Consider the following 23,959-nt stretch of genomic DNA (forward strand, 5'->3'; position numbering starts at 1 on the left):
GCCGAGCCACACCGCCCGCAGCCAGGGCCCTCATCCAATGCCTTCCGGTGCCCGCAAACCCCTTCGGGAACAACCGGGCCCCCAAGAAGTCTTCGGGCTGCAACGCGGGCTCCCGACCTCCCGAGTTGGTGAGGAAGAGGCAGTTCCGCCGGGAAGGCCCATGGCGAAACCTGCAGCGAGTGCTTCCGGGTTAAGGCCCAGACCGCAGCCTCTTCCGGGCACCGCGGGGCCCCCTGGGTAAGGAGCAGGCCCCCACCCCCCGCCCTCGCCGGGTTCCGGCTTCGGGCACGACGCTGACAGGCAGGTCTCCTAGCCAATAGTGGCAAAGGGTCGCCGGGCCGCCCGAAGGCCCAGCCAATGACACGCGGCAGGGCTGGGCGGTCGCGGACGTAAACGTCGCGAGGAGCCGCCCTGCCGGGCAGAGGCCCGAAGAAGAGTCGGCGGCACAAAATGGCGGCGGCGGCGGCGGCGACAGCGGCTGCGACGGCCGTGGCCGGGGCCCAGGGACCAGCGGCCCCTGCAGCAGCGGCGGCCGGGACCCCGGGCTCGGCGGGCCCAGGCCCCGGGTCGCAGGGCGTGCTGATCGGGGACCGGCTGTACTCCGGGGTGCTCATCACCTTGGAGAATTGTCTCCTGCCCGACGACAAGCTCCGCTTCACGCCATCCATGTCGAGTGGGCTCGACACCGGCACGGAGACCGATCTCCGCGTCGTGGGCTGCGAGCTCATCCAGGCGGCCGGCATCCTGCTCCGCCTGCCGCAGGTGAGGCGCCGCCGCGAGCCTGGCCCGAGGTAACCGCCGCGCCGGCGCGGGGAGGCGGCCGGGCCTTTGTTGGCGGAGGGGCCGGGCCCGTGCCGACCCCCGACCCTGGTCCTGTCGCCGCTCCGGGCCGGTCCCAGCGCCACCGCCACCGGCTCGCCGCAGGCGCTGAGGGAGGCGAGGCAGCCGACGCGCAGGCCCGTGGACGTGTTGAACGTGTGTTTTTCTGCTCCGCCCGGGCCCTGCGGATCTCGGATCGTGCGCGTTTCAAGCGACGGCACCCGTTGTGTCTTCCAGGTGGCCATGGCGACGGGGCAGGTGCTGTTCCAGCGCTTCTTCTACACCAAGTCCTTTGTGAAGCATTCCATGGAGGTAGGGGTTCCGCCCGGTTCCCCTGAACCGTGGGGGGGGGGGGGGGCAGCGCCGCCCTGGGGGGTCGGGAAGCCCCTCGCCCCGACCCCGGGGCCTCTTCCTGGGGCGCCCGCTCGGGGCTCTCCTCGCCCTGGAGCCGCTGGAGGCCGGGCTCTGGCGCAAACACCTGCTGTTGCCGTTCAGCACGTGTCGATGGCCTGCGTGCACCTGGCCTCCAAGATCGAGGAGGCTCCGCGGCGGATCCGGGATGTCATGAACGTCTTCCACCGCCTCCGGCAGCTGCGGGAGAAGAAGTGAGTCGCACCTGCCCTGCCCGCCGCCGCCTCGCGGTTGTAAGGGACACGTTCCTGAAGCAGAACCCAGGGCGGGGGTGTTTGCTTTTGCTGTTGGTCCCCACCCGAGGATGGCTCCCCTTGGTCTTTAGAGAGGGAAGAGCGCGAGCGAGTGAGAGACACATTCATGGTTGCCTCCTGCACGCCCTGGGCCAGGGATGCACCTGAGGTCCGCGCCCTTGACGGGGATCGAACCCGGGACCCTTGGTCTGCAGGCCGATGCTCTGTCCACTCAGCCAAGCTGGCTAGGGCCAGGGTGTGAGGTTTTTAGCCGCGTGGCCAGAAGGGGTCCCGTGCCCCGGGGTCCCCTACAGCTGCCGAATGTGTTTAGGGAGCATGTTCAGAGGGCACTGGCCTCCAGGTTGCTGGGTGGGGTTCCCGGTTTCCTGAAGCTGATGGAAGTCCTTAGGGAACCAGCCCGGCTTCTAAAGGTTGTGCTTCAGCCTGTGGCTCAGTGGTTGAGCCTGGGCCTGTGGATCTGGAGGTCACGGCTCCATCCCCATCTGGGCACTTGCCTGGGTTGTGGGCGCCACCCAGTAGGGAGCGTGCAGGCGGCAGCCAGTCCTCATCACTGATGCGTCTATCGCTCTGTCTCCCGTCCTCTCTCTGCAATCGATAAAATGTATTTAAACAGCAGCAGTAATCAAGGTGGTGCGTCCTTTGGCTCGTTCACCCTCATCACAGGCCCCTGTCCCTGCAGCCGGAGAGCATGGCCCCGGTGCGGGAGGCCTGAGCCGCTGGCCGCGCGGTGGGGACGGGAGGCTGCTGAGGGGGTTGGCGCTGGCGCTGTAGGAAGACCTTGTGGTCGAAGGACGGGAACTTGCCGCGTCTGTTCTGGGTGTTTATAGTACATTCCCGGGGGCGGGGGGGGGGGGGGGCACAGGATTTGAAAGCCTTGTCCTGTTTGACACGCTCTCCGCTGTGCGGTGTCTGTAGGAAACCGGCGCCGCTCCTGCTGGATCAAGAGTATGTTAACCTGAAGAACCAGATCATAAAGGCAGAGAGACGGGTTCTCAAGGAGCTGGGCTTCTGCGTCCACGTGAAGCACCCGCACAAGGTGGGTCTGGGCCCCGGGGCCTCGGGGACGAGTGGATGTGTCCCTGCGGGGCTCTCCGTTCTGTCCGTCACCTGAAAGTGCTCCTTACCATCAGCCTCTCGTGTTACCTGCTCACCTCAGGAGGTGTTTCTCAGAGCTTTGGGAGTGGCCTTTTTGGTCTTTCAGGAATAGTGATGAAGTTGTAAAAATGGCACCTGTCCGTTTACCTTTTTCTTTTTCAACAATTGTTTTTTAGTCCTCACTTGATACGTTTTTGAAAAAAAAAAAGATTTTGCCCTGACCAGTTTGGCTAAGGGGATAGAGCATCGGCCTGCGGACCGAGAGGTCCCGGGTTCGATTCCGGTCAAGGGCATGTGCCTTGGTTGCAGGCACATCCCCAGTAGGGACTGTGCGGGAGGCAGCTGATTGATGTTTCTCTCTCATCGATGATTCTGGCTCTCTAGCCCTCTCCTTTCCTCTCTGTAAAAAATCAATAAAATATATATTTAAAAAAAGAAAAAGATTTTAGTGAGAGAAAGAGAGAAATATTGACTGCTTGCCTCCCGTATGTGCCCCAGCTGGCGATCAGGAACCTGCAGCCTTTTGGTTTGGAGGACAACCTCCCACCACTGAGCCACCTGGCCAGGTCTCAACAGCTAATTTTCTGAAGTTGCTTTAGTAATGGCTTCATCTCCTCTTATAACAGCCGTTTTGCGGGGAGTGTTAGCTGAGGAGCGTGGCTACTGTAGGATATTCTGGTTCCTTCTTTGTTTTGTTGTTGTTTATTTTGACATTGATTTTAGAGGGAGAGGGAGAGAGAGAATGGACCTGTTGCTCCCCTTACTTACGCATTCGTTGGTTGCTGCTTGTGTGTGCCCTGAAACCCCTGCCTTTGGGTATTGGGACAATGCTCTAACCAACTGAGCTACCCAGCCAGGGCCCAAAGCTTGTTTTATTTATTTATTTTTAAAAGTTAACCTATTTTAAAAATATGTTTTTATTGCTTTCAGAGATTAAGGGAGAGAGGAGAGATAGAAATATCAATGATGAGAATCATTGATCAGCTGCCTCCTGCATGCCCCCTACTGGGGATCGAGCCTGCAACCCGGGCCTGTGCCCTTGACATGAATTGAACCTGGGACCTTCATTCTGCAGGCCGACGCTCTATCCACTGAGCCAAACCAGCTAGGGCCCAAAACTTGTTTAAAAAAATATTGCTATTTGCATCTTTTTCATCCCCTTTTTATTGGTGGGCTTCCTCATACTCTTTTTTATTTGACTTTCTGGCATTAATTCAAAATCTCAGTCAATTGCCATAGATTTACGAGCTTTTCTTCATTTGCTGGAAGTATTTTCACACCGTGTTTTGTGTAAGTTGGTGATGGGGCACAGAGCTGTTGAGGGCAGGCTGGTGTCACGTGTGAACAACAAGGCCTGCCCTGTGGGTGCAGGTTGGGCTTTGTGCTTTCTTGCTGCCTGGTGCAAAGGCAGGGAGATGTCAGCAAAAAGCCCTCCCGCTGAGCTGTCCACGGGGCGTGACCAGGAGCCACCCTGGGATCTAGCAGGAGACTTCCTTGCTGCATGGGCGCCCTCAAGATCTGAGATCTGGATTCCAAGGTTCTTGGTAATAACTGCCTGACCCGTATCTTCCAGATAATCGTTATGTACCTTCAGGTGTTAGAGTGTGAGCGTAACCAACACCTGGTCCAGACCTCATGGTGAGTTGATTTTCCTTGTTTTATGAGACCAGCGGGGCAGGCAGGAATATGTGGATTTAAGGCACTTGGGCAGTGGGTAGTCGGTCCCATGACGTGGCTGTGGGCTGGAGTTGTCTGAGTGCCCAGTGTTCCTGCCATGTAAATTCCAACCAGCCTCCCAAATATCAGGCACTGGTGTAACGGTAAGGTGGCCCACACCTGCCCCTGACCCCCGAGAGCAGTCGGTAGGCTTCCTGTGGGGGCTGTAGACCGGGATCTTTGCCACGGGTGCGGGCGGAGTCTTACTTAGTCCTGATCTCCTGTGCAGTTGCTCCCAGCTGTCTCCACTAAAGAGTCCTGTGGGAGAAGGGGTGTAAAGTTCGTATACAATCTGGGGACTGGTTTTAATGCATATGTTAGAAATGAAGCCTGAAGTCACAGGGTAGTGCTGGGTGTTTTGTGAGTTTTTCCCACAGAGTTAAGTCTATAAGGGTCATATTTTGCTGCCTGAATTGTCTGGTGCTGTGCTGTGTCCAAGAGAACCTGTTTTGACTTTTCTTTTCTGTACTCTTTCAATCAAAGGGGAGCCTCTGAGGGTAAGTGACTAAGACCTCTCCTCTGCTGCCCAAGCGCTTCGGTGCAGGGACAGCGGCCGTCCTCAGCCACTCCCGGGCAGGCTCCGCCGAAGGCTGGCCTAGATGGTGGTATGCTCACGATAGTCTAGTGCTGGCCGACGCTGCTGTGGTTCTGATGGTTGCGCTTCTTGTTAACCCTCTGTTGTGCTTTGGTAATTGTATTGATTAGACTTGATAACTGTCTTGACTTGAATTTTGTCCCTTTAAAACTGCTGTACCTACCTGTGCACTAAAGATGCAATACCCGTCTTTGAGAAAAATCTATGGAAAGCTGTAAGAATTGGCTGATGGGAACTGGGACTTGAGTATGGGATTATGGCATCATTTCTGCAGGTTCTAGGGCTGCCCTTTTCAGCAGCTGCGTAAAGGTAATGCATCTTTAGATGATCCCACGGGCACTTTATATTGTAACATTTCAAATGTAGCAATCAGCTTAAGTATATGTTTGAGGGATTTGTTTTGTTTTTAGGACTTAAAAGTTAATAGGTTAATATTATCATCACTATTTGAGTATTGAAAATGTTTTATTAAGACCAGAAAACTTCTCGATGGTTATGTGTATAAAATGTTTGAACTGTTCATTTGCAATGCTCTGGTTCCCGGGTCTCGGTGCCCTCACACTTGTTCTCGGTCACCTCCTGGTGCCGCCCGTCGGCACGCGCAGAGCTTGAGAAACCTTGGAGTGGATTTGTCTGTCGCCTTCTCCAGGGCTTGGGAGCAACGATACCTGGGTGGGGGTGGGAGTGGGGGTGGGGGTGGGGGTGGGGGGAGATCAGGCAAATCACAGCAGGATTTGGCTCGCCTGTGGATGCAGCTTGACTCAGGCTTGTCATATTGGGGTATGTTGGGAGCAGTGACTGTATGACTGTTCAACTGTTTTCTCATGAAATTAATCCTTGTGTGTGCAATATTATAAAGTTTCATATGAGGTCAGATTTTGCTCTGTTAAATCTTAGAAAATACATATGAAAGAAAATGTTAAATGTAGCCAATTTTAAAATGTTACCTTTTAAAAATGCAAGTTATTTTTGTATTTCTCTGTTTTCTATGATAAAGTTTTTAAATGTACTGATTATGGTGAAATTGTAGTATTTTGATGCTCTTGTCTGATTTTATGAATATTCATTTTAAGACTCCTTGTTGAAATGGGACAGTTTGGAAATGGTTCTTGGATAAGCCTGAGAAGAGGACTGCCCTCAGGCACTGAGCCCTCCTCGGCATGCTGTTCCCATGCTCCCAGGGCCATGCTCCCTTTCCGAGCGGACTCCCTCGTGGAAGAAGGAGGGCCAGGCTGTGGACACCTCTTGAAGGAAGAGGAACGCAAGAGGATGGCTGGTCTCGGAAAAGCCTGGTGGCTCCGTGCTCGGCAGTCCATTGAGTTTGCATGTTTCTCTGCACTACGGATTCTGAGCGCTTAGATTTCTTTAACCAAGTACTTTCTCACCCCTGTTTTCTTTCTGAGGCATTGTGCTTTGCATGAGAGCAGGCCAAAGTTGAGAGGGAAAAGTAAAGTTAAAGTTGGTTCTCTTTCATAGCAACACCGATTGACATTCAGCCAGCTTAAAAAAATTTTTGCCAACAATTTCCCCATCTAACTGTCCTGTGTTCAGAGAAAGCAGTTAGAACGTTTTTTCCCTGAACTCAAGAGTCACAGGACTGTATCTCCTGTCCTAGCAGTAGGCTCCTTAGAGGAGCAGTGGCCTCCCTAGATAAGGCCGATGGGTGTCCTGGGTTGCCGGGGTGTTGCAATTCTTCCTACACTTGGTTTCAGGAATTACATGAATGACAGCCTTCGCACAGACGTGTTTGTGAGGTTCCAGCCCGAGAGCATCGCCTGTGCCTGCATTTACCTTGCAGCCCGGACACTGGAGGTCAGTGCTGCGCCCCCAGGCCCTTCTCCAGCCTCCAGAACGCTGAGCTGTCGGGTTCAGATTGTGCTTGTGGTGACCAGCAGGGTGGCTTGACTGCGCTGAGCACCTTGTTGGCGTGAGGACAAGCATAACCAGTAGCATTTGTTTTCAGATTCCTCTGCCCAATCGTCCCCATTGGTTTCTTTTGTTTGGAGCAACTGAAGAAGAGATTCAAGAAATCTGCTTAAAGACCCTGCAGCTTTACGCTCGGAAAAAGGTGGTTCTGTGTGTTTTTCATGTAACATACATGTTTGTGTGTGACTAGAAGCACCTGTTTCTGAATGGATGGATCTTGGCTCTTCCAGGTTGACCTGACATACCTGGAAAGTGAGGTGGAAAAGAGGAAGCACGCCATGGACGAGGCAAAGGCGCAAGCCAGGGGCCTGCTGCCCGGCAGCACCCCTGCCCTGGACAGCACCTCAGGGTTCTCGCCTGCCCCGAAGCCCGGTGAGTCTGCTTCCTACAGGGCGACCCTCCTTCCTGCAGACGTGTCTGAGCCCCTCAGACATCGGTCTGCCACGGACACTTGGTGACCTTGGAGATGAGACAGGACTCCTCAAGGGATTGGCTTTCCTCGGTTTACTGTCATTGCAAGGGCTGCGGACGGGCTGTCCAAAACGTTTTTGTTTACCCAGCTGACCCAGGTGTAGAGATCGGGAGCCCTGCACTATGTCGTCAGGCCCTAGCGTTAGCACGACGCCTTTGCCAGTCCCCGTGGGGAGCTGCGCCCAACAGGCAGCCCTTCTGCCTCTCCAGTGCATGTTCAGGTCCTGGGTCCCGGGCTGGGAGCAGGAAGTTACCGTTCGCATGTGTCTCCTTGCGTTCCATCGAGGTGGCGTCACATTGCTCTGCTAACCTGTTTTGTAACAATGGTTTTCTGAATGTCAGGTCTTAACTTCTTGTATTTGGTTCTAGCGGAATCTCCCAAAGAAGGTAAAGGGAACAAGGCTTCCCCACTCTCCGTGAAGACCACCAAGAGGAAACCAGAGGGTGTGAAGAAAGCCAAGGCGGACAGCCCGGTGAACGGGTGAGTGCCTGGGTGCCCCAGTGGCCGTGGGGGTTGGTGGAGCGCAGGTCTATAACTGCTGCTCCCTATTCTCAGGTTGCCGAAGGGGCGAGGCAGTCAGAGTCGGAGCGGGAGCCGTGAGCAGAGCTACTCGAGGTCCCCATCGCGATCCGCTTCTCCTAAGAGGAGGTGTGTGCCTGAGGGGCCTGCATCTGGCGGGTGGGTGTTCTTCCCAGGGTGTGGAGGTGAGGTGTTTGGGGTACTTGGTCATTGCTTGGTGCTGCTGTTCTTCACAGGAAAAGCGATAGCGGCTCGACTACTGGGGGGTCCAAGTCCCAAAGCCGTTCGCGGAGCCGGAGTGACTCGCCCCCGAGACAAGCGCACCGAGGTGCTCCCTACAAAGGCTCCAAGGTGAGGAGCTATCGCAAGTCCAAGGACTGCAAGTACCCCGCCCAGAAGCCACACAAGTCTCGGAGCCGGAGCTCTTCCCGCTCGCGAAGCCACTCACGGGAGCGGGCAGATAATTCTGGAAAGTACAAGAAGAAAAGTCATTACTATAGAGATCAGCGACGGGAGCGTTCAAGGTCTTATGAGCGAACAGGCCACCGCTACGAGCGGGACCACCCCGGACACAGCAGGCATCGGAGGTGAGGCCTGGGGTCGGAGAGCTGCCCTTCCACCCTCGGCGTGGCTGACTGTGGCTCAACTCTCTTTGTAAATGGTGGTTGACTCTGGACCTGGTGATGAATTTGGAGATGGAATCGAGAGGATGGCACTGTGCCCTTCAGGTTGGCCTGGGCGAGGTGCACACCGGTCCTGGTGCAGGGCCCGTCTCGGCCGCAGCCCTGCGGCACAGGCTGCAGAGGGGATAGCGCACAAGCCGGTGGTGTGGATCGGTGCTAATGACAGGCTGTCTTCACTCCCACACCGACACTCAATTACGTTAAACCAACAAAATGACTTTTAGGACCTTTGCCTATATTAGGTTGTACTTATGTACATATTTTACAGTATTTCACAATGAGAAAATGGCCTTAATAGCCCCTATTCTCTATCCACGTTGTAAATAAACATGTGTTTAATACAAGTTAAAGCTATATGAGAACTCAGAACTTGAATTCTGTCAGCCTAAAACTTGTGTAGAGAATTGATTTTTAAAATGTGAAGGTATTTAGATCTGTGTTGAAAGTCGTCTATTTTTTATCTGCGATGCTGAGTGCAGGCCACCAGCTCCTAAATAGAGGTTTCCTATATATGCATTTTATGTGGTTGAATAAACACAATTCTCTCTACTCAGGATATTTGGCCGTTAAAGGATTCGTAGTTTGTCCTGCCTGTTGCTGCGCCCAGCCCGCAGCGCCCGATCTCGTGGTGTCTGTGCTGCCGCCTCTGATCTCATTAAAGCTCTTTTCTATCAAGCTCCTGTGGCTGCTGTGTCAGAGGCTGGGGACCCCCTGTGGGCAAGGGAAGGTGGGAGGAGTCCAAAACAGCCTGCAGCCAGCCGCATGGTCTGACCATTTGGAGCATCACCCCTGGCCGTGTCCCCCAGTGGGTGGCAGGCAGGTGGACAGGCAGTGGCCCAGGGGAGCAGGATGGACCTTGCCGTTTCCCAGTCGGTGGGCGAGGCTCGAGGGCTGTTGAGCCTGTCATGTGCCCAGTTTGGGCTCTCCCCAGACCAGCGCCCCTATCAGGTGGGAGGGCACTGGTGCCATGGGGCCAAGGAGATGTGGAAGCACAGGGTCAGCGCCTAGGTTCCAGGTGGAGCTCTTTAGGACCAAATCCTACAAGCCCGGACGCTGCAGCTGCAGCGAGGTGGGCTGGCTACACGTTCAGACCTTCCTGCTCGGGCAGCCCCTCGGGACTGGAGGGCACGGCGCCATCCCGTGGCCTCAGTGGAGAGCCGGGCCTGGGGCCTGTGGTTTCGGCCGCCCTCCCTCGGGTGGATGCAGCACTCATTGCTTAATGAGGTTGGGGCCTGAGATGGCTGGACTCGCTGGTGGAGCCACCAGCGGGCACTGCACCCTTCTCCTCCCCGGCACCCCTGCCGGTCCTTCCAGCCCAGGCCTGAGCGAGAAGGGGTCGCGGGGCCCTGGGCGCCCCCACCCTGAGAAGCAACCGGCTCAGCCAAACCCAGTCCCCGCCCGAGGCTCCTTTGGGTTTTGGACAAAAACTGAAGTTTCTGATTTCTCTTTCCACAGGCACAGTTTGGGAGTTCGCTTTTAAAAAGGAAAGGAACTCCACCTCTGCAAGGCGCGGGCCTCCGCACTGGCGGGGAGAGGAGGCACCCACGCCAAGGGGCTGGGGCGGGGCGCCCCCGGTGCCCGAGCTGCGGGATCCGTCGCCGGCGCCGCGGTCTGACCCCTTCACGCCCCGTCCAGGGGGAGGGGGAGGGGGAAGCTGGGCCTGCAGGGACTGCGCCTCCAGCCTCCAGCCTCCAGCCCCAGCGGGTGCAGTACCGCAGTCGCTTTGGTCGCCCCGCGCACTCCGCTTCCGCTCCGCTTCCGTCGCCGGGATGACAGGCCTGTCGCAGTTCCGGAACCTCCCTTCCGCCTGCCTCGGCGAAGGAGTCCTGCTGGGCGCGGGTTCGGCCGCGCAGGCGCAGAGGGCATCCCCTGGGATTCTGGGAGATGTAGTTTTCTTCTCAATGGATCCGCAGAGCTGGGGGCGTGGCGTGGCGGCTCCTCTGGCCGGAAACCGTGGCTTTCGGGGCCCGCTGGGGCCTGAGCCGACGCGGAGTCGGGCTCTGTAAGCGCGCCAGGGGGCGCTAGACGTAGGAACCGCCGGGCGGCGGCACCCGGGCTGAAGACCGGACCGGAAGTGCCTGCGCACCGCGGCGGAATGGTCAGTGTTGGTCCCCTGTATCCGGCCTGGAGAGGGCGGGCGGGCAGGCGGCCGCGGCGCGGTGCACCAGGGGCTGCCGAGACAGCCGCCGGCGTGGGCCACCCTCCCGGGGCCAGGGACCACCCGCGGCCGTGGTGCGCCGCTCCCTGCCTTCGGCTCCGTCCCGCGTGGTCGGCGCCTGGGGTGAAGCTGAGACCCAGGGAGGGTCGGTGACTGGCCCCGAGCCGCGTGGTGGGAGGCGGGTCGCTTGCGGGAAGGAGCGGGGTCCTCCCGGGGGTTGTGGGCGAGGAGGTGGCGGGGTGCCGGGGCGAGCAGGACCGCAGCCCCAGTCCCGCCAGCCCCGGGCTGCGCGCGCCGCCGGCGCCCCCTTGACCTCAGCGCGCACCTGTGTTCCAGCTCCGCTGAGCACCTGGGCCGCCACCCGCAGACCATGTTCCTGGCGCGTCTGATGTCTCAGCTGCTGCGGGTCGCGCCCCGGCCAGGTAAGCGCTCCCGAGGGGCCAGACGGGCAGGACGCAGACGGGTTAGGAGCATGCGCCTCACCATCCGGAGGCCAGGGCCTGGCCACGCCAACTGCCCTGCAAACACCCCAGCATCACAAAGGGGAAGTCTGCCCCGCCTCTCCCTCCCCCCGCCTCTCCCCCAGAGCATCAGCAGGGGCTCCCAGGCTGTGATGGCGCTTCTGCACCCAAGTCCTGGCAGGTCCGGCCGGCTGAGCGCAGGCTAGTGCAGACCGATGGGTGGTGACTGGCGTGTTTCCTGCAGGCCTCCGTGGGCCCTGGCGCCTCTCAGGGGTGCCGAGCAGCCATGCCTGCAGGCCCCGCTACAGCACGCAACCAGCAGGCCCGAGTAGGGTTGCTGTCCTCCCGGGCAAGGCGGTCCAGCTGGAGCTCGAGGAGATGCTGGTCCCCAGGAAGATGTCCATCAGTCCCCTGGAGAGCTGGCTGACCGCCCACTACCTCCTGCCCAGACTGGATGCTGGGGTCCCAGGGACTGTGGCGCCGGCCCAGGCCTACGAGTGTCCGCCTGGCCAGGTCGGGGGAGGAGCTGAGCAGGGGCGTGAGGAGGTGCAGGATGCACCCCAGATTCAGTGCAAAAACGTGCTGAAGATCCGCCGGCGGAAGATGAACCATCACAAGTACCGCAAGCTGGTCAAGAGGACCCGGTTTCTGCGGCGGAGGGTCCGGGAAGGACGCCTGAAACGGAAGCAGGTACGTGTGGGTCCCGGGGGCCTGGAGCGGGGGCAGGGTGGCCGAGTGCGTGGCCACACACGGGCCGGCGGTCCCTTGCTCTGCCCTCGCAGGTGAGGTTCGAGAAAGACCTGAAGCGCATCTGGCTGAAGGCGGGCCTGAAGGAAGCCCCTCCCGGCTGGCAGACCCCCAAGATCTACCTCAGGGGCAAGTGAGTGGGGCGCCCCTGCCCCGGCGCTGCTGCTGTTCTCTTGTAATAAACATTGAGGAGCTCCGCTGCTCCTGCTGCCTGGACCCCCTCCTGCCTGGTGTGAGCTGCCTTGGGGTTGAGGCTGGTGCCGGGCTCTGAGGCACCAAGGCCCCTGGGGGCAGATGGGCGGCCCCTTCCCGGTGCCAGGCCTGTGGGAATGACAGCCTCGCTGCTTAGGAACGAAGGCCGGGGGAATCGCTGTGACCAGAGGCCCAGCTCTGCCCGCAGGGCACTGTGTCCCCCTGGGCGGGCAGCCTCTCGTTGGTCACACAGATGGCAGACGTGCCCAGGCCGAGGTGTAAGAGGGGGGCTTGGGGAGGGCCTCCCTGGGGAGACGGGGAGGGAGTCAGGAGAGGCCCCGGTGCCCCCAGAGAGGATGGGCGATGCTCCGCAGGCTCCGAGGACCTGGGTCTCGAGGGGCCTCCTGAGCCACCCTGCCACTTCCTGGGCCTGAGTGGGGTGTCTGGAGGGTGTGCCCCAGCAGGTGTCGCTGGGGCTGGAGGAGCCCTCCTGTGAGCCAGCGGCCCCGTGACTCGGGTTCCTTCTGGGTGGGGAGGGGAGTGCGTTATCCCCAAAAGTGGGGGCCTGGAGCCTGGGCTTCTGCATGGGCTTGGGGGCTGGGCTGTTTTGGGGAGGCTGGTTCCCACCCTCAGACGGGGGACCAAGTCCAAGGAGAGGAGACCTGCACCTTCCTGTGCTGCCCCACCCCCGCCAGGCAGGCACTGGCCCCTGAAATGTGTGCGGGGCCTGGGTTTGAGCTTCCCGGGAGGAGGCAGGTCTTGGGGAGGCTTGAGTGCGGTTTCCCAGCAGCTCTCCTGGGACGGACCAGACCAGGCTGTGCGGTAACCCCGTTGCTTCAGGGAGCCGGGCGGGCCCCCACCCCATGTGAGCTGGGCGGGCATGCAGGCTGCTGGCCGCGGGACCCATCAGGGGACATGGGCCTTCAGGGCCTGCGCTCACCAGTGTGCGGTGGCCATGACCTGGGGGGACCTCGGGCCTCGGAGGGCACAGGCCTGCTTCTGCTGGTGGCCGCCAGGGGGCAGCAGTCAGCACCCTGCTGCTAGGGTCACCGACATCCTCTGGGTCTTGGCTTCCCCCACGGTGGGTGGTGGTGGGTGGTGGTGTGAGGCCCCTGGGCCAGGGCCTGGGTGGTGAAGCCGCCGGGGAGGAATGGATCCTGCCTTCCTGGTGCCAAGTGTGGCCTCAGCCACGGCAGCTGCCCGGGCTGGCGGGAGGAGGACCATGCTCAGTGGTCAGAGCAGCGGAGACAAAGCCTCTCTCTGGAGCTGGGCCGGGCGGGGAGCTCTGGGGGTGCGGCTGGCCAGCTGTGCACCTGGGGGCTGGTGGGGGCACCACAGGGCCCCCTGGGCCAGCCTCCTCCATCCTGGGCGGGGCCAGCAGAGCAGGCTGCCCGTGGCCTCCAGGGCATCTGGGCACATCTCGGTTGTGACAGTGGAGGCACAGTGGGTGGAGGCCAGGCTGTGCTGAATGTACTGTGCACAGGGCAGCCCCCCCCCCCCCCGGCTGAAAATTAGCCCCAAGCTTCAGTGGCAGCGCAGTCCACACCCTGGTCCAGTGTCACCAATCTGTCAGTGCAGCTCCAGGGCCTGCCCAGCCCCTCCCCCCGCAGGCCTGGCCTGGCAGCCCCTCTTGCTGCCCCTCCTGGGTGGTGTGTGCGCGGCTCATGCTGCCTGTGGCTTGGATGCCTGTGGGGCCCCAGCCACAAACACAGGAGGCAGAAACTGGGGTTTTATTTTTATCTCAACAGCCCTTCCCAGGCAGAAGGAGGCTGCCCCTCCCTCTTCCCTGTGCAGCCTCCATCCTGCACCCCAGCTGTGGGGAGTGCAGCCCCTTCTCCCTGTTGTCTCCCCGGTTCTGACCCCAGGCACCCTCTGAGTGAGGGTGCAGGGGGGCGGTAGTGGGGGCCTGCAGGCTGCCTGCCTGGTCCTGGCTGTGGCCCACCCCTTGCCTCGGTCTCCCCTGGCAGGTGCCTGGGGCTAAGGTTCCAGCCAGGGGAGGTCCCCAAGGCACAGCTGCTGAGGGTGGTGGGATGCACTTGTGGGGACCCTGCCTCGGGGGGCTCCTCCATGCCCTGGCCTGGGCATTCCCACCCACATGGTGGGCCAAGGTAGGAGCCAGGCAGGCTTAGGCCCCGTGGGAGGACCCTGGGCCTGGTGAGGGCCCGGGAGCTCTTCCCAGCTCAGCTGCTCAGGGGCAGACACAGCAGGCATCGCTGCCGGGCCCCACACTGAGCTGAGAATGAGGCTGGGAAGAGAGACTGCTCCTGGCCAGCCTGCTCCGCTCTGGGCTCCCCAGGGAAGGACCCAGGGTGGGGAGCGGAGGGAGCGTCCTGCAGGACTGAGGCGAGAGGTCCAGACCTGGGTGCGGGCCAGAGGGTGACCCCTGCCGCCTGCTGGGCGCCCAGAGGCCAGCCCATGCTCCCCGGCAGTTGGATTCGATCCTCCAGTTGTGTGGCTGGGAAGCTTCCTGAGCTTGTGAGTGTGGCTCCAGCCTGTCTCCCTGGAAACCACGCGTGATGAGTGTGATTAGAGCCTGTCCAGTGGACGGAGCTGCTGTGGGTGTGAGCTGAGGGCGTGAGAGTTCAGAGAGGAAAGGAAGTTGAACTTTTTAAAAATGTTTTTATTGATCTTAGAGAGGAAGGGAGAGGGAGAGCCATAGAAGCATCAATGAGCGATTGGCTGCCTCCTGAGCGCCCCCTGCTGGGGATCGAGCCTGCAGCCAGTGACCTCTTGTGCCTGGGCCGCTCAGCCACTGACTCACACAGGCCGGGCAGCACTGACCTGATGCCTGAGGAGTGTCCACCCTTTAAGAGTTATTTTCTTGCCGAAACCGGTTCCGCTCAGTGGATGGGGCGTCGGCCTGCGGACTGAAGGGTCCCGGGTTCGATTCCGGCCAAGGGCGTGTGCCTTGGTTGCAGGCACATCCCCAGTGGGAGGTGTGCAGGAGGCAGCTGATCCATGTTTCTCTCTCATCGATGTTTCTAACTCTCTGCCCCTCTCCTTTCCTCTCTGTGAAAAATCAATAAAATATATTAAAAAATATATATATATATATATTAAAGAAAAAAAAAGTTATTTTCTTGCAGAATCTACAGAAGGAAGGAAGGAAGGAGAGCTGGGGTGACCGCTGGCTGAGGAGAGATGTAAATCCATGCAGAGTGCCAGTATTGCGAGACCACCTCGCGCAGCGAGACTGCGGTGTTTAAGTCGGGCCGGGAAGTGTGGGTGTTCGTATTTACATTAGAAAAGCTTTGCCGGAACCGGTTTGGCTCAGTGGATAGAGCGTCGGCCTGCGGACTGAAAGGTCCCAGGTTCGATTCCGGTCAAGGGCATGTACCTGGGTTGCGGGCACATCCCCAGTAGGAGATGTGCAGGAGGCAGCTGATCGATGTTTCTCTCTCATCGATGTTTCTAACTCTCTATCTCTCTCCCTTCCTCTCTGTAAAAAATCAATAAAATATATTTAAAAAAATAAAAAAAGAAAGAAAAGCTCAGATGATACATTTTTTAAAGAATATTTTTTTATTGATTTCAGAGAGGGGGAGAGAGCTAGACACATCAATGATGAGAATCATTGATCGATTGCCTCCTGCACGCCCCCTACTGGGGCTCAAGCCCACAACCCGGGCATGTGCCCTGTCCAGGAATCAAACCTGGGACCCTTCAGTCTGCAGGCCGACGCTCTATCCACTGAGCCAAACCACCAGGGCTCAGATAATACTTTTAATCAACATGAGACCTTGGACAGTTCAGGCTGGTTTCATCCTTTTGATTTACTACAATGATGTAACCTGGGTGGGGGGCTCTGTGGTTAGGACATCGCCTGATGCACCAAGGTTGCAGTTCGGTCCCTGGGCAGGGCCCACTCAAAACCCAGCCAGTGAATTATAAACAAGTGGAAAAACAAACCCAGGTTTTTCTCTCAAATCAGTCGGAGAAATGAAAACTACGATGTGTCTCTCCCAGCCGTTATGACGCTATGAAAGACAAGGTGGCCTGCCCTGGCCGGTGTGCTCAGTGGATAGAACGTCAGCCTGTGGACTGAAGGGTCCTGGGTTCGATTCCCAGTCAGGGCACATGCCCGGGTTTCAGGCTTGATCCCCAGTAGGGGGCGTGCAGGAGACAGCCTATCCATGATATTCTCTCATCGATGTTTCTCTCCCTTCCTCTCTGAAATCAATAAAAAATTTTAAAGTAATTAGTACATTTTACAAAGGACATAAGCCTGAGACGGTGCTCTGAGCTGTTTGCATTTCACGGCTCCTCTTCTCTCGCCTCCCGTGGTGTCACCTGTGAAGAGGGCACAGCCCCCCTCACTGCCCCTGAGCCCCTGGGCCTGTGGCCTCGCTGCTGCTCCATCAGCTGGGTCTGCCCCTCCCAGTGGTGGTGGTCCGATGCGGCCAGGCTCAGGCCTTCGGGCTGGCGGCCTCCCCGGCTGGGAGGAGCCATGAGAGGTGGTGTGGGAGGGGAGGGCCCATGGGCAGAGGACCCAGCTGGCTGGGCAAAGCTGCCTGGGTCCAGCAGCCCCGGCTGAGTCATTGCAGCCCTTCCCTCGTGGAGCGGGCACGCTGTGCGGTCAGCCCTGCACGAGTTCCTGACCTGCAGGGTCAAAGGTGGCCGGCCCTGCGCCCTGCTGTGCTGAGCCGCTGGGCACTGGCGTCCCCCCAGGCGTTAGGAGGGTTCCCCGCACAGAGGACGGCCCTCTAGTCACGCGGTCACTTCTGTCGGCCTGGACGCCCGTGGTCACTGCTTCGCTGGCTCCCGGCCCTGAGCTGCCCGGTGGCTCCTGTGCCCCTTTGACAGCTGTCACTCATTATGTCAGGACTGGCTTCCCTGTTGACTCAGCCGGTTCTGCAGGCCCCTCCCCCGCGGCCTAAATAAGCCATTTCCCTAAACAAACCAAGACCTGGGTGCTCCCGCCTCTGCACCTCCTCAGGTGAGGCGAGGATTACCTGTGTGCACGGGCCCAGTCGCACACGTGATGACCGTGTCTACGAGGCGCCAAACGTGAGCTCACATGATGGCCGAGGCGGGGCCTGTGCGAGCTGACCCTCTCCTGTCGGGGCCACACTTGCATGAAGCAGATCCGTCACCAAGGCTACGCTGGCCGGCACATCAAAAGGCAAACCCCCCAGGTCTGGCGTCGGGAGCCACGGCTTAGCCACCAGGACAGCCCGACAGGTGGGTCACGTGGTTCGTAGGCGCCAAGGTGTCCGTTCCATCCCTGGTGAGGGCACCTTCAAGCATCAACCGGCGATGCAGCTCTCAGTGTCTCCCTCCCTCCCTCCCTCCCTCTCTAAAATCAATACATTCTTCTTTATAAAAAGGAAAGCCAGGATGTACGTCCCGTGTGGGCACCGGACGTTGGTCTGGAGGCGGCTCTCCTCCCGGCCCCGGAATGTGGGCGGACATCTCCCCACAGGCAGAGGCACCGCAGGTGCCGTCTGGTACCAGCAGGTGTCGAAGCCGACGGGTGGGGAGGGACAGCAAAGGACCACGTCTGGCCTGATGGGCAGATTGGAGCACAGAGGCCAAGCCTGCGCCCCAGGCCCCGGCGCCTGCAGGCCTGACCGTGGTAGGCTCAGCCCTGCCCCCACCCCCCCCCCCCCCCCAGAGCAGGAGACCAGGCGGCACCCGACCGCGGCCTGGGCTCTGGGACAGTCCCTGGATGCGACCGTGTCCTGTGTTTCCAGGTCACAATGTGCATGATGGTCCCCCAGCGGCTGGGACAGCCGGTCCCCGGAGCAGGCCAGCCCCTGCCCCTGTGGGACACTCCGGGACTCAGGCCTGGGCCAGCAGAGCCCCTGCCTCCTGCAAACCAGCAGGACAAACCTGTACGAGTGACCGAGCGGCCGCCGCCGGGAAGACCGTCAGCGCCGGCAGGAAGGAGTGAGCGTGACACCCCCACCGCCCCCCGCCCTCCACCTCCCCTCGTGTGGACACCCCCCCCGCCCTCCACCTCCCCTCGTGTGGACACCCCCCCCGCCCTCCACCTCCCTCGTGTGGACACCCCCCCCGCCCTCCACCTCCCCTCGTGTGGACACCCCCCCCGCCCTCCACCTCCCCTCGTGTGGACACCCCCCCCGCCCTCCCCCTCCCTCGTGTGACACCCCCCCGCCCTCCACCTCCCTCGTGTGGACACCCCCCTCCGCCCTCCACCTCCCTCGTGTGGACACCCCCCTCCCGCCCTCCACCTCCCCTCAGTGTGGACACCCCTCCCGCCAGTCACCTCCCCTCGTGTGGACACCCCCCCCGCCCTCCACCTCCCTCGTGTGGACACCCCCCCCCCCCCTCCCCTCCCCTCGTGTGGACACCCCCCGCCCTCCCATCCACCTCCCTCGTGGGACACCCCCCCCCGCCAGTCCACCTCCCTCGTGTGACACCCCCCCCCGCCCCCCCCGCCGTCCACCTCCCCTCGTGTGGACACCCCCCCCCGCCCCCGTCCCCCTCCCCTCGTGTGGACACCCCCCCCCCCCCCCAGCCCCCACCGCCTCCCCTCCCCCCTCGTGTGGACACCCCCCCCCGCCCTCCACCTCCCCTCGTGTGGACACCCCCCCCCGCCCTCCACCTCCCTCGTTGTGGACACCCCCCCCCCGCCCTCCACCTCCCCTCGGTGGACACCCCCCCCCGCCCTCCACCTCCCCTCGTGTGGACACCCCCCCCCGCCCTCCACCTCCCTCGTGTGGACACCCCCCCCCGCCCTCCACCTCCCCTCGTGTGGACACCCCCCCCGCCCTCCACCTCCCCTCGTGGGACACCCCCCCGCCCTCCACCTCCCCTCGTGTGGACACCCCCCCGCCCTCCACCTCCCTCGTGTGGACACCCCCCCCGCCTCCACCTCCCTCGTGTGGACACCCCCCCCCGCCCTCCACCTCCCCTCGTGTGGACACCCCCCCCCGCCCTCCACCTCCCCTCGTGTGGACCCCCCCCCCGCCCTCCACCTCCCCTCGTGTGGACACCCCCCCCCGCCCTCCACCTCCCCTCGTGTGGACACCCCCCCCCCGCCCTCCACCTCCCGTCGTGTGGACACCCCCCCCCGCCCTCCACCTCCCCTCGTGTGGACACACCCCCCCCGCCCTCCACCTCCCCTCGTGTGGACACCCCCCCCCGCCCTCCACCTCCCCTCGTGTGGACACCCCCCCCCGCCCTCCACCTCCCCTCGTGTGGACACCCCCCCCGCCCTCCACCTCCCCTCGATGTGGGACACCCCCCCCCGCCCTCCACCTCCCCTCGTGTGGACACCCCCGCCCGCCCCTCCACCTCCCCTCGTGTGGACACCCCCCCCGCCCTCCACCTCCCCTCGTGTGGACACCCCCTCCCGCCCTCCACCTCCCCTCGTGTGGACACCCCCCCCGCCCTCCACCTCCCCTCGTGTGGACACCCCCCCCCGCCCTCCACCTCCCCTCGTGTGGACACCCCCCCCCGCCCTCCACCTCCCTCGTGTGGACACCCCCCCCCCCGCCCTCCACCTCCCCTCGTGTGGACACCCGCCTCCCGCCCTCCACCTCCCCTCGTGTGGACACCCCCCCGCCCCTCCACCTCCCCTCGTGTGGACACCCCCCCCTCCCGCCCTCCACCTCCCCTCGTGTGGACAACCCCCCCCCGCCCTCCACCTCCCCTCGTGTGGACACCCCCCCCCGCCCTCCACCTCCCCTCGTGTGGACCACCCCCCCCGCCCTCCACCTCCCCTCGTGTGGACACCCCCCCCCCGCCCTCCACCTCCCCTCGTGTGGACACCCCCCCCCCGCCCTCCACCTCCCCTCGTGTGGACACCCCCCCCCCGCCCTCCACCTCCCCTCGTGTGGGACACCCCCCTCCCGCCCTCCACTCCCCTCGTGTGGACACCCCCCCCCCGCCCTCCACCTCCCCTCGTGTGGACACCCCCCCCCCGCCCTCCACCTCCCCTCGTGTGGACACCCCCCCCGCCCTCCACCTCCCCTCGTGTGGACACCCCCCCCGCCCTCCACCTCCCCTCGTGTGGACACCCCCCCTCCCGCCCTCCACCTCCCCTCGTGTGGACACCCCCCCTCCGCCCTCCACCTCCCCTCGTGTGGACACCCCCCTCCCGCCCTCCACCTCCCCTCGTGTGGACACCACCCCCGCCCTCCACCTCCCCTCGTGTGGACACCCCCCCCTACCGCCCTCCACCTCCCCTCGTGTGGACACCCCCTCCCGCGCTCCACATCCCCTCGTGGGACCACCCCCCCCGCCTCCACCTCCCCTCGTGTGACCACCCCCCCCGCCCTCCACCTCCCCTCGTGTGGACCACCACCCCCCGCCTCAACCTCCCCTCGTGTGGGACACCCCCCCAGCCCTACACCTCCCCTCGTGTGGACACCCCCCCCGCCCTCCACCTCCCCTCGTGTGGACCACCCCCCCCTCCCGCCTCCACCTCCCTCATGACACCCCCCTTCCCGCCCTCCACCCCCTCGTGTGGACACCCCCCCCCCGAACCTCCCACCTCTCCCCTCGTGTGGACACCCCCCCCTCCCGCCCTCCACCTCCCCTCCGTGTGGACACCCCCCCCCCGCCCTCCACCTCCCCTCGTGTGGACACCCCCCCCCCGCCCTCCACCTCCCCTCGTGTGGACACCCCCCCCCGCCCTCCACCTCCCCTCGTGTGGACACCCCCCCCCCGCCCTCCACCTCCCCTCGTGTGGACACCCCCCCTCCTGCCCTCCACCTCCCCTCGTGTGGACACCCCCCCCCCGCCCTCCACCTCCCCTCGTGTGGACACCCCCCCCGCCCTCCACCTCCCCTCGTGTGGACGGCACCAACGCGCTTCCAGGGAAACACTGCCCGCCTGGCCCCTCGTCCGCCCCCAGCACACCGGGCGGCTGTCCTGACGGGGCTCCTATCGTCCCTCCGTGCAGCGGGGACGCTTGCCCTCCAGTCAGTCCCCCCCGGCTTCGCTTGGAGGCAGTTGTGTGTGTCTTGTGGCTGCGTCTGGGGATCCCCAGAACTGAGCAGCGGCACGCAGCACCCCGGCACCACACAGCGCCCCGCCTGCCAGCTGGTCCTCGCAGGGTCACGGGGTCACGGGGTCGGCGGTGAGGCCTCTGCCGCTGCGTCCTCCCGGCGTGCGCAGGTCTCCCGCTGGTCCAGGTGGCGGGCTGATGGGCTCTCCTCGGGCTGAGGTCCAGGCTCTGGTTGGCAGGGGCTGGGGCTGCCTCAGGGCTTTGCCTCGTGGCCCCCCCACAGGGTGAGGTCCTAGCACTTGGCCATGTGGGTGCGAAGCGCTACCCACTGCAATCACCACTCCTGCCCACGCTCACGGTGCGGGCGCCGTGGGAGGGGTGGACGCTGCGGCGGGAGCTGCCCGCTGCCTGGCCCTTGGGCGGCGTTTCCCTTCTGTTCCTGAGTCCTGAGGCCCCACATAAGCCGCACCGACCACCTTGGCATTTCCTGCATCACAGCCCACATCCCGGCCCCTCAGTCCCTGCAGGCCCGGCTCCCCTCTGAGTGGCCTTGGCGAGGAAGCCAGACCACAGCACGGCTCCCCCTCCCTCCCCTGGGAGGGGTTCCCTGGGCCTTTACTGTGGGTGTCGCCCCCTCAGAGGCCACTGCGGCCAGTCGTCGGGGAGGTGGCCCTGCTGCCCCCGGACAGCACTCCTCACCGCCCATGGAATGATCGCATTGACCAGCGGGCAGGTCTGCCCTTCCTAACGGCTCCAGCAGCGGGAGCCTGGCCTCCGCTCGCTGCCTCCCCTGCTGGCGCACAGTAGGTGCTTGGCGCACAGTAGGTGCTCAGCGCACAGCAGGTGTGACCACGTGGGAGAGTGTCTGGTGCCTCTCTGAGCGCCTGTGGTTTTCCTCCCGATGAGCCAGGCTGCCTGGAATGTCCCAGTCCCGGGAGCGGGAGCCAGAGTCTGGTTCTCACCCCGGCTGCCGCTGACACCCCTGCTCAGCCCCGCCCCCCAGGGAAGGGAGGTGGCTGCAGGGCTCTGGTGGGGGTGCGGGGCTGGGGGGGCTCGGCCTGAGCTCCACGCGGGACTGTGGGGATGCTGCCAGCGTCCTTGCCCTGGTCTGCTCCGTCCCAGGTGGAGCGGTCAGCTGAGGCCTGGCCAGCAGTCTGGGCGCTGGAGAAGGAGTGGAGGCTCAGCCGGCTGTGGGAGGGGCAGTGGCCTGGTCCTGCTGCGCTCTGCTCACATCTGTGCCATTTCCTACGGAGGACGGGCGGGGTGGGGGTGGGGCGTGCAGCCCTTTGCTGCTCCTCTTGGCTCAGCTGGCCTCAGCGGAGAGAACAGGATGGGGCAGGAGGAGGGGTTGCAGCCCTGGCTGCTTCTGTCCAATTTGCCCGCTGTGGCGAGGGGGTCAGGGTGCACTCAGGGGCGCCCCCCGCAGACGTCTTCCTGCATTTGGGTCTGCAGCAGGAGGACCCCAGGGAGCCTCAGTACAGAGGGCCCGGGGCCGGGGACCTGCTGGGAGGGGAGGCTCTGCAGGAGTTTAGGGTGTAACCGGGTCCCCTCTATCGAGTGGCCGGCCCAGGCCATCCTGCCTCTCTCCAGCTGCTTGGGCGTCTTCCCTCCACGCAGGAGAGAGGGCGGCCAAGAGGCGGGACGGAGGACAGAGATGGAGAAACAGACGGGGGCGCAGGCGGAGGGGGGGGGGGCAGCCACCAGCACTAATATAAACCAGTTAGAAAAACAAGGGAGGCCAGGCCTCGAGGCCCAGGGTGGAGGCCGGCTTGTTTTTCCAGAATGAAAGGCCCCGGGAGGAGCCGGGGGTGAGGGGAGCCTGTTCGATTCAAGTTTGGAAAACGGGCCCTGCCCCCCAGGGCCTGGACCCGCTGAGGAACCTCCGTTAGGTCTGTGGGTGTGGGTTGGGGGCTCCCTCCTGTCACCCCGTCCCCTCTGCAGCGGCGCTGGCCTCCGCCGCCCGGAGCTGGGCCGGGCGCCTGACTTGTCTGAGGACGTGGGGACCAGGGCAGGGTTCACGCCGAGACCCCAGCCCACCAGGGACAGCTGGAGACCGACCCCAGCCGCACGGCCGCGGAGGAATGCACTGTGGGCTCCCCGTGGCTCCGGCTGGTTCTCTCCTCTGAGGTTTGCTTAACTAGAAGGAGCGGGCTTGGGACACGGCGCTGCTCTGTTATTTCCCGTTTGTTTATGTGACTCTGTAGGTTTTCCCAGTTTCAAATTAGTGCCTTCTGGGGGGGGCTCCCGTGCCCTCTCCCTCCCCTCTCCTCCGGGTGGGGGTGCTCCTAGGAGCTGTGTAACCCAGGTTTGAGTTCAGGGACCCCGATTCTGCCCTGGATGGTGGGCAGATGTTGGGGGGCAGGCCAGAGAGGTGGGCGTTGCTTCCCCACTGGCCCCCCCAGTGCTCAGGGTCCCCCCTTACTCCACGGCTCCTGTGGAGGGTGAAGATGCGTGGAAACCACCAGGGCCTCATGCTGTGCCCAGGCCCCGCCCCAGGGCTGGGCTGTTCTGATCCCCGGTTCCTAGATGAAGAAATGTGGGGTCATCACAGGCTAACGGAAGAGCCAGCGGTTTGGCAGCCTGGATCCCTGGGGGTCCCTGCCCGGATGCCTCCACCCCGGGCAGGGGCCAGGCTGCCCACAAGGGGGAATGCCCTGGGCAGTGTCCCCCCTGCAGAGGTGGGGTGAGGGGGTGCTCACTGCGGAACCCCAGCCCGCAGCAACCCCAGAAGGGCCCCACATGTCACAGCCGCCCACAGGCATCATCGGGACCTCACCCTCAGCCCTCCCGTCCTCCAAGGGCTGGGCTGCTGCCACCCCTCCCCAGGACCCGGGCCAGAGAGGGGCCCCCCTCTGCCTGACGCCCTCAGGGTCTGGAGCACAGTGGCCACAGGGCCCCCTCCCCACGGGCCGGCCAGGGTGGGGGAGGCCAGGGGGCTGGGCAGAGCGAGGGGGCGGTCTGCAGCCCGCGACCAGCCCAGAGCTCCGTGATGTC

The 23,959-nt window shown here is 62.6% G+C and overlaps 2 protein-coding genes and 1 long non-coding RNA gene across 9 annotated transcripts; all 3 read left to right on the plus strand.

Moving 5' to 3' along the window:
- The first annotated feature begins 423 nt into the window (after positions 1–423).
- CCNL2 (cyclin L2) lies at positions 424–9,165 on the plus strand. Of its 6 annotated transcripts, XM_036307500.1 has the most exons (11): positions 424–762; positions 1,057–1,131; positions 1,315–1,424; positions 2,400–2,520; positions 4,153–4,217; positions 6,603–6,702; positions 6,854–6,958; positions 7,047–7,188; positions 7,657–7,768; positions 7,844–7,936; positions 8,044–9,165. In XM_036307500.1, exons 1-11 carry the CDS (start codon positions 451–453, stop codon positions 8,396–8,398), a joined length of 1,590 nt encoding a protein of 529 aa, XP_036163393.1. In that variant the 5' UTR covers positions 424–450; the 3' UTR covers positions 8,399–9,165. The 6 variants fall into 6 exon arrangements, 5 of the variants coding, with proteins under 5 accessions (XP_036163393.1, XP_036163396.1, XP_036163398.1 ...); XR_004967295.1 differs by lacking the exons at positions 7,047–7,188; positions 7,657–7,768; positions 7,844–7,936; positions 8,044–9,165 and adding an exon at positions 4,779–4,792 and having other exon boundaries at positions 6,854–6,869; XM_036307502.1 differs by lacking the exons at positions 424–762; positions 1,057–1,131; positions 1,315–1,424; positions 2,400–2,520 and adding an exon at positions 4,779–4,792 and having other exon boundaries at positions 4,166–4,217.
- A 1,275-nt stretch (positions 9,166–10,440) lies between these two features.
- AURKAIP1 (aurora kinase A interacting protein 1) lies at positions 10,441–12,072 on the plus strand. Of its 2 annotated transcripts, none has more exons than XM_036307520.1 (4): positions 10,441–10,588; positions 10,985–11,070; positions 11,354–11,799; positions 11,892–12,072. In XM_036307520.1, the coding sequence occupies exons 2-4, from the start codon at positions 11,019–11,021 to the stop codon at positions 11,991–11,993; spliced, it is 600 nt and encodes a 199-aa protein (XP_036163413.1). In that variant the 5' UTR covers positions 10,441–10,588; positions 10,985–11,018; the 3' UTR covers positions 11,994–12,072. The 2 variants fall into 2 exon arrangements, with proteins under 2 accessions (XP_036163413.1, XP_036163412.1); XM_036307519.1 differs by lacking the exon at positions 10,441–10,588 and adding an exon at positions 10,595–10,793.
- Positions 12,073–15,691: 3,619 nt separating this feature from the next.
- On the plus strand, positions 15,692–17,932 carry LOC118655578. Its single transcript, XR_004967296.1, has 3 exons — positions 15,692–17,229; positions 17,376–17,623; positions 17,742–17,932. It is a non-coding gene; the product is annotated as an uncharacterized LOC118655578 (long non-coding RNA).
- The last annotated feature ends 6,027 nt before the right edge of the window (positions 17,933–23,959 follow it).

This window comes from Myotis myotis, unplaced genomic scaffold (genome assembly GCF_014108235.1).
Source record: "Myotis myotis isolate mMyoMyo1 unplaced genomic scaffold, mMyoMyo1.p scaffold_m19_p_48, whole genome shotgun sequence".
NCBI lineage: Eukaryota > Metazoa > Chordata > Mammalia > Chiroptera > Vespertilionidae > Myotis > Myotis myotis.